This window comes from Montipora foliosa, chromosome 8, assembly GCF_036669935.1.
Source record: "Montipora foliosa isolate CH-2021 chromosome 8, ASM3666993v2, whole genome shotgun sequence".
Taxonomy (NCBI): domain Eukaryota; kingdom Metazoa; phylum Cnidaria; class Anthozoa; order Scleractinia; family Acroporidae; genus Montipora; species Montipora foliosa.
In genome coordinates this window covers 33,706,023-33,715,391 of record NC_090876.1, presented here as the reverse complement: position 1 = coordinate 33,715,391, position 9,369 = coordinate 33,706,023, and the positions used below count along the sequence as shown (strand labels likewise).

The 9,369-nt window shown below is 43.4% G+C and overlaps 1 protein-coding gene across 1 annotated transcript; it reads right to left on the bottom strand.

The window, feature by feature from the left end:
* Positions 1-221: 221 nt before the first annotated feature.
* LOC137968665 (uncharacterized) lies at positions 222-5,004 on the bottom strand. The gene is made up of 2 exons (XM_068815186.1): positions 345-5,004; positions 222-232 (listed from the first exon to the last, which is right to left on the bottom strand). Exons 1-2 carry the CDS (start codon positions 5,002-5,004, stop codon positions 222-224), a joined length of 4,671 nt encoding a protein of 1,556 aa, XP_068671287.1.
* Positions 5,005-9,369: the final 4,365 nt, after the last annotated feature.

Below are 9,369 nucleotides of genomic sequence, written 5' to 3'. Positions count from 1 at the left end.
AAGATCTTTTCCCAGGATGGCCTTCAAGCTTCGTTTTACCGTTTTCACTAATCGTTCCCAGACTCCGGACATGTGGGAGGCCCCAGGAGGGTGGAACACCCACTTACATCCACGCTGCATCAATTCTCTTCCAACCTTGTTATTATCAATTCGATTTACGGCATCCCTGATTTCGCGATCTGCCCCAACGAAGTTCGTCCCGTTATCTGACCGCAGTTCTCTCACATGGCCTCTTCGATTCAGGAATCGGGTCAAAACAAGAATGAAATCATCAGTATCTAGAGACTTCGCGACTTCGAGGTGTACTGCACGCGAATTCAGACACACAAAAATCGCCCCCCAACGTTTCTCTGCAACTCTTCCTCTCCCTCTTTTCACGTGAAAGGGTCCAAAGTAATCGACTCCACTGAACGTGAAAGGGGGTTCATACGGGGTCAGCCTAACTTTGGGCAGCTCGGCCATTTCTTGATTCATCTTACGGGGCATAAGCTTCTTACATAGTAAGCACTTCCCAAGAACCTCCTTTATAGCTACTCTAGGCTTCACCATCCAGAACTCTTCCCTGAGAAAGAACAAGACCTGTTCAGTTCCACAGTGACCATTCCTTTCGTGCAAATAACGTATCAGGATTCTTGAGACGTGATGGTCTTTAGGCAGGATCATCGGATTCATGGCATTGGATGAGATAGGAGCTCTCGAAATTCTACCGCCGACCCTCATGACTCCATCATTCATGATAACTGGTTTGAGCTTCAAAATGTGGCTTGATGCCTTCACTTGACGTCCTGCTTTGAGATCTTTTATCTCATGAGGAAAGGCCTTTCGCTGCACCAAAGATACAACCTCTCTCTTCGACCTTTCGAGTTCCTCCTGTGTAACGTGATTTTCAACTTGACAAGACTCTGGCTCACGTTTCTTTTCCTTCGAAGACCACTTCAGCCACTTTATGAAATTCAGTAACCAGGCAAATGATCGCAGCAAGGTTATCCAGCGAGAATATCTGGTCAAGAGGTTGTCTAGTGGTGTAGCCGTTTCAACTTCGATCAAGTATACTTCCTTTTTTATCTCAAGCTTGTCAACTGCCACCTCGTCATGCTTGATCTCCGGCCAGTGATCCTCTGTTTTCCACAGGAAGGACGGTCCGTTCAACCAACGTTCATTGTTCTGAAATTCTTTCATTTCTAGCCCTCGACTAACGTCGTCTGCAGGGTTAAGCTTCCCTGGACAGTGTCTCCACTGTTCAGGAGCGGTGAGTTCCCTGATTTCTGTAACCCGATTTGCAACGTAGGTCTGAAATCGTCGACTTTCGCTGTAGATGTAGTTCAAGGTGATCATTGAATCTGTCCAGAAAACCACCCTTTCAAATTCGAAGTTCAGTTCCTGTCGGACTGAAAAGTCCACACGTGCTGCCAAAAGAGCTCCCTGTAATTCTAGTCGGGGAATGCTGACTGTTTTGATAGGAGCGTTTCTGGATTTCCCAGTAATAAATGCACATTCAACAGTTCCATCAGGGTAGACTGTTCGAAGGTAGGTGCAGGTACCGTAGCCGATTTCTGAAGCATCACAAAAGTGGTGGAGTTGAAGTGTAGCTTTCTCGTGATCTGTGCGACTGAAGTAACATCTTGGAATTTTCACCTCAGCTAGGAGTGGAAGGTTGTTCTTCCATTGCTGCCATCTCTGGAGAATTTTCCCATCGAGTGGTTGATCCCACGCTATCTTCTTCCTCCACAGATCTTGCATGATTTGCTTTGCTGGTAGCATGACTGGTGCAGCCAAGTTCAAAGGGTCAAATACTGAGCAGATTGTTGACAAAACTCCTCTCATCGTGTCGCCTTTATCCAAATTCACGACTTTGAAACCAAAGGTGTCAGATTCGATGTGCCATCTTACTCCAAGGGCTCTGTCCACCGGCAATTGATGAAGGGTGAAGTTGAGTGTTGGATCCGCTCTCTTCTCAACAGGTATTGCGGCCAAGACTTCTCGGTTATTGCTCATAAATTTCGTAAGGTTAAAACCGCCTTTTGCACAAAGTTCAATCAGCTCCCGCATTAGCGTAATCGCACGTTCTGGTGTTGGCATGGACTTGAGTAGATCGTCGACATAGTAGTTGTCCCTCAGAGTATCCACGGTCACAGGGTCGAACTCTTTCCAATTGTCTTCAGCAGTTCTCAACAAGGCGAAATTCGCCGAACATGGCGAGTCTGTAGCACCAAATATGTGTACAGTCATTGCGTACTCATTAGGTGTTTCGTCTAAGCTCCCACTCCACCAAAGGAACCGTAGGGAATCTTGATCCTCTGGTCGGACTTTCACCTGGTGAAACATGCTTTTAATGTCTCCAACCAATGCGACCTTCTCCTCGCGGAATCTCAATAACACACCAACCAGACTGTTAGTATAATCAGGGCCCGGTTTTAGGTTTTTGTTCAGCGAGGTTCCTTTATGTTCGGCGGCAGCATCAAACACAATTCGTACTTTATTTGGCTTGTTGCAATTGGTCACTGCGAAATGCGGAAGGTACCAAGTTCTAGAGCCAGTTATAGAAGCCTCTTCTGTCGTTAACTTTCGCGCATGACCCTCAGCTATGTAGTCGTTCATCGTTGCGCGATATTTCCTTTCAAGGCTAGGGTCTTTACGGAACTTCCTCTTCAAACTCTGCAACCTCTTTTCAGCCTCCTTGCGGTTGTTTGGCAGTTCAACATCGTCCTTCCGCCACAACAGTCCGGTCTCGTAATGACCGTCAGTCAGTCTCGTGGTCTTCTCGAGAATGTCTACTGCGCGGATATCCTCTCTAGATAAATAGTGGTTTTGACGTCTAGGCACCGGCTCCTCAATTATAGGTTTACACGAAGGCTTCGCTCCAAATCCTTCTATCTTCCAAAAATTCTCAACTTCTTCATGCAATTTTCTCTCGCAAGATGTGAAGTGGACATTGACTTCGCTGTAATTTGGTGAGCCCAGAATTGTTCCCGTGATCACCCAGCCCAATGGGCCTCGCTGAGCTTGCAACTGGCTACCAGGTCTATTTGACTTTCGCACTTCGAGGACTTCATGCGCTTCACCCACGTCCTTTCCAATCAGCACTGATACTTTCTTTATCTTTACGTCTGGCACATCAATGTCCAGTAGGTGGGGGTGCGATCTTCTGTCAATATCTTCAGGTAGACATCTCTCTTTGACATTGAATTTCTCCGAGACCAGGCCCTCTTCAACATTAAGCGTTTCACCTTCTCCGCTCGCAGATTGCAATTTAAATTCCACCACTTCAAACTCTTCATCTTCTTGCTGCATCAAGGTACTAACAGATATAAACTCCTTATGACCTTTCAGCCCTAATTCTTTAGCAACATCTCCACTAATCACGGTTCCACGGGAAGCGTTGTCTAACAGCCCGTAAGTGGTGACAGACCTTCCGCCAGGTGATGTGATTTTCACTGGTATAACATGCAGAAGCATAGTTTTTGTTGAGCCTGGCTGTGTGACGGTAGCATATTGCGCTGTATGTCTGATTCCTGAAGGTCCTTGATCACCAGGAACTTCGGCATGCGGGTCTGTCACTGCCGCATTCGGTTCTTCTGTACTAGCTTGATTGAGTCTGTCATTGTCTCTCCTTGTATTTGGGGGGTTATGGAGTAACTTATGGTGTCGTTTGTCGCTCCCACAAGGGCAGAATTTCGGCGATTCACACCTTCCTCGAAGGTGTCCAACTCTCAAACAAACATGACACAACCGGTTAACTTTCACAATGTCCCATCTGCTCTGCAAATCCTTCTTCTGAAACTCGAGGCATGAAGATAGTTCGTGAGATCCGGGGCAACATAAACAACTTCTATTAGCGGGTGTGATGCTGTTTCGTCCTTCGCTGGGCAATTTTCGGCCAGTGCTCTTTCCTTTAACGTCGGTGGCAAAGGATGAAGTCTGCCTTGTGGGCTCGGGGATGAATGACCTGTTGTTGACTTTCAATGACTTTGTTCTGTTTCCCTTGACCTCCGAACTTGCGACTAACGAAACACCAGCAAAACCAGGGTCGTTTTTGATGGCAGCTTGTCGCTTCACAAATTGAGCTAAGTCCTTTAACTTTGGGTTCTGTCCCTTTTCTCTGTTAGAGTACGATACATCTGCCCATTTGTTGATGATGTAATCTGGCAGTCGTGCTACGATCATCTTCATATTTGAAGTGGTACTTGCCTCATGTTCATACTCTCCTTCCAGTCTTCGTGAGGCACACTGCAGTTCTTCAGCAAAATTACGCAAACCCTTGAAGTCTCTGTTTCCTAATTTTGGTCCTGTGGTAAGCATATTAATACACGCTGCAGCAACTGCGGCTGGTTGGCCATAGCGCTCCTCCAGGGTTGCTATAATGTCGTCATAGGAACACCCCACAGATCTTTCAACCACCTCATAAGCCTCTCCGGACACAAATTTGGGGAGAAATTCAATCCGTTGGGCATCCGACAATAGTCCATCTTCGAGGTTATCTCGAATTCTTCTCCTGAAAATCGGAAAATCCGCTGCATTTCCACTAAACTTGACAGGCTGCATAGCTTGCAACGTGGTCACCTTCAAAAGAATAGCCTGAGGATTTTTACACGGATTCATCTGTTCCTTTTCATGCAGGCAATTCTCATTTTCACCGTTATCATCTCCATTTGCGATAAAGTTCTCCTTTCTTTGGATATGGGAAGGATCTCTGGAATGAGGACTGGTAATTTCTTCACTGTACTTCTTTAACTGAGGTGTGAGTTCGCTATGATTCAATCTATCTTCTGGAGTGTCCTGGTGGCAGCGTGCTACCCAAGTTGCTGTTTGTTGACTCCTAGTGATGGGAGGCTCAAATTCAATCTTATCATCGGTCTCACTTTGCAAACTTAGGGCACACGAGACTGCATCACCTTCCTCTTCAACAAGAAGAGCGATTTCTCTAGCTTCCAACTGAGCTTTAAATACCATTTCCTTTGCTGTTTTCTGTTTTTGCATCTCAATGTCAATCTTTTTCTTTTCCATTTCAGCTTCATAATTTGCTAACTCAAGTGCCTGTTGGGCCTTAAGCCTGTTCAACTCTACACTTCTCTTCAGTTCCTTTAATCGGGAAGATTTTGAGGATCTCGAGATGCTTGAGCCAGTCGAAGTTATCGATGATAATTTAGGTTGTTCTACACGAGATTTTGAACTCTTATTTGACGTGCAATACGCGAGGGGAGACAATCTTTCTTCGGCTGCTTTGACATATCGAGAATAGTCCTCATAAACCTTAACATAGTTGGACTCAACCCGCCCAAATTCTTGAACAGACAACTCCTTGCACAAGTAATTCTGGTACTGATCATTGTAGCGTTCCCATGCATGCTCAAGGTTCTTCACACTTTCACGAATTCCCTCAGCTTTCCCCCATTCGGAGAGACATGTTTTCAACTGACTTATGCATGTACTTACTCGTGACAAATAGCCGCTAAGCGAACGCCTTAATCTGTGAATTTCTTCCGCTTCTACCTCTTCACGATTGTTCGGATTTGGGTTCCTTGTTCTAACGGTACGAGTCGCTGGCACTTCGGAAGATATTTCAACATTTTCCGCGTCGTCCTCCTCGCCTCCACACAACTCCATGTCGCTTTTTTCGCCTTCTTTGCTCTCCATATCGAATGAGATGTAGTCACTCCTGCAATTCTCTCAATCCCGGCTCCGTGAATATCGAGATTCGACAACAGTTTCACGTACACAGGTTCTACTGGTTTCTCTGCCTTTATTCCGATCTCACAAGTTGTTGTTGTAGTTGTAGATTCGCTGCAACAGATACGAGTGTATCTTATGAAAGCTGTCAAAAATAGGTCTCAAAAACGACGAGTGCGAAAATTCTACAAAACTTACATATGTTGACGAGTCCGGGTAGAAGTCAATCAAAAACGACATAGTCCATATTTTTCGTTCGATGCAAAGAATATTCAAACATTTTCAAAACTAAACATGTCCGACTCTTCGAGCACATGGCATATGACCCAGAGGTATCATGGGAGATGACGTGTACTCGAGTTCCGGTTCAGAAAGCAGTTCCGGTGACAACAGCTCTGTCCCAAGGGAAGTCAGAGAAATGAATGTTTTGGAAGCCCATGTAAAGAGATGAGTTACAGTTCTCTAGTCAGCACTGAACAACACGACGTGACATGTAAGGAAGCCACTGATTGCTCTTTAACCCTTTAAGCCCCAATGGTGCCACTTATAGATTTTACTTTGTCTAAAGCCAGATGATTTGACTCATCAATGGGGGGCCCCTTGGGGCTTAAAGGGTTAAGAGTTTGAGTGACATAAGTTAGGTCAATCCATATGGACAACAATGAAGCTAGTAAGCCATCATCATGTGAATAATGCATCATTGATGTCAAAATTAAAAATTAATAACAGTCAATTGGCACTGACTTTTATCAACTAATATCACTTATCTTTGTATTATTGATTTCACTGGTTGCCTGGTTACATGACAAAGGACATTTTAGTGTAGTTCTAACTATACAATAAAGCTTTTACTGTATCATTTTAAGCCTCCAGTGATGGACTTATACATGTATTGATTGGTGTATGCATTTCATTGGAAGGTGCTGCTGCCACATATTTGAAGAGCCTCTGTAATGCTTCTACAAGAGCAAAAAAAGGCAAGCTAGAGGCTCACAGAACTCTCTGTAGGAGACAAGGAAGAATAAGAGATGTAAGTTGTTGTTTCAGCACTGCATATCTTGTTAGACATTTCATTTAACAAACTGCTTAATGGCATCTTTTGTGAAGTATGAATGAGCCGTGGTGGTGTGATTCAATAACCTCACAATCTAAGCTCTCAAATAAGACTTAGTCTTATAGCCATACAATGGTTCAAAGCTCACTGGGGTCATCTTTCTTTTTATTTCTTCTTCTAATTTTTTAAATTGAAAAAAAAAAATACGACAGAACCTCGCATTTCTTGCAAAAGAAGCAAAACCAAGTGAAAAAACAACCCAATCTAATGCCTTTTGATGGAATTGCTAGTCATATGCACAAGTTTAGGCAAATCTGAGCAAAAACGAAAAATGGCTTAAAATTCAACACAGGCTGCTCATCCCCCCAAGCCCTTAACGTATTGTTATTTCCATAAGCAATGTATCATTTATTGCCCAAAATAACCAAAAGGTTTCAATTGCTTTAAAACCTTTTGTTATTTCTTTGATTCCCTAGAAAATTCAAAGGAGACTTGCTTCCCTCAGAAAGATGCCTTGGTCAGAGGAGAAAAAGGCAATGTTAGAGGGAGTTATAAAAAGCCCTACCTACACAAGCTCAGACGAATCTGATTTTTCTGAGGATGAAAATGGAGAGAGTCGCGTTGCTGGGTATCTGGTAAAAAGGTTGCCCTGGGAAAGGTCAGCATTGACGAAAGCGAAAAAAGCCCTTGATGATAACTACATAAGGAGCCTTAATCCAAGAGTAAGGGTAAACCTGATGAGGAGAGACGCACATCAAAGGTTTTCAGCACGCCACCTGCCTCCAAATGGACCGGAATGGGCAGTCAGAACTGAAGAAGCAGTTCTTACTGCCAGGACAGCTGCAACTCCATCCACGCGCCCTCCACCAGTACCCACTGCATCACACAGAACCTGTCCTACAACAGTAACTCCTCCCACCCGGGCCCATCCTACTACTAATTCAAGTCATTCGACAATGGCCACCCCATCCCGCAGCTCCCATCAAAGATCAGTGGCTCTCCCCAGTCAAACCAATCATCAATCTTCTGGTAACAGTCCTCCAACAACAGCAGTTCCCTCCACTCAGAGCCATCCTTCATCTACTGTTAGAGGTCATTCAACAATGGCCACCCCATCCCACAGTGCCCCATCTACCAGAATTTCTCCTCCAGTAGCAGCAACACTATCCCCAAGTACACTGCCTTCAGCAACCTTCCATCCAACCCCACGGACTTCTAAAAAGAAGTCTGTAAACTCCAAAAAGAACATTAATCCTAGACTAACTGTTTCACCAGTTTATTAAATTTACTAGGTTTGTGCTGTTTCAGCAGTGCAAAGTTTTCAATTTTCTGTTGCATTTACTTTCTTTAACTTTTCTTTTTTTCAAAGTTGCTGTTAACACTGTTTGCAATTTTTCTCTTGACGCAAACACAATTTTCAAGTAATATTGGAGCAAAATTTGAAATTATCTTTTGTACTTACACACATTTTCTCTAAGGAATGTAGGAACAAAGCTTCAATATTCAGTGTTTCTGTTTTCAAATGCTTCAAGATCATGATTTGTTTTCAATGTTGACTTTATCTGCACGAGGTTTCATGTTCAGTTGACGTATTGCAGACGAGAGATTGTGCGATTTAAGTGTTCAGAAAATAACTTTAAATAATGTTACCGTTAAGAAGGTTTTGTACATTAAATGGTGATTAATAATATAGGAGCGTGTTTTTCGCGAAATAAACAAGATTGTGAAGACAGTATATTTATTCATTGACTAGTGTATCCATTCCTTCCTAAGAATTTAAGGTTAGAGGTGTGCAACGGGTTTCTCAGCGTTCTTTTATGTTACCCTCAAATTGTAGAAATTATATATCACAAAGCTGTTTGCTTATTTTCCGGACTCCCCCTATAAAAGAGTGCACAATTTTGGCATGTAGTTCCAATACAGCTGTCTTGTTTTCTTCACCCACCTGTCCCTGTCCCTGTCCCTGGCGTTTTGCATGATAATCGAGTCAAATTGCCAAACTTTTTTGTTATTGTTCAGTACACAAACATGGCCGCCATGACGTCAGGTGCAAGCCAAGGATACAAAAAATAACAGTGCCTTTACGCCAAGTATAATCATGGCTTAAAGTTACCCATTTATTTGTATATTTATACATAAAGCAGGCGTAAATCTCCACCTTATACCAGCTTTACATAGTGCTTATATACGTAAAGTTGGCGTAAATCTCTACCTTACACCCGCTTTACACAGTGCTTAAAGGCCTTGTGAAGGAGTTTCACTACTCTAGCTTTACATTTAAGCGTAAAGGTAGCGTAAAACTTACATTTACGAAATGTAAATGTGGCGTAAATCTTCTTAAATCTGACCTTTACTGCAGATTTATGCTAACATTACGCCAACTTAAATTTGCCTTTTCATGCTGTGACAGGCTTGAGCTTGTTGAACACCCCTCTAAGGTAACGGCAAACAAGGAAATGCTTCCCTACAGGTGTGTGAGATGAAGCATCATTATCACACATATCAATGTTAGAGACTGCAGACCGAGCTGTATTCAACGCAGAACAACTCAAGCCACTCTTGAAAAGACTGTGCAGAAAAGAGAGTACAGCCGTTACAGTGGGATGCAACGGATCAATCTTTCTTTCACTGCAAAATTGCAACCACTT

What these genes read in the sequence shown, in the direction of transcription:
- LOC137968665 (XM_068815186.1), bottom strand. Translation starts at nt 5,004, where the DNA reads ATGGAAAAGAAAAAGATTGACATTGAGATGCAAAAACAGAAAACAGCA.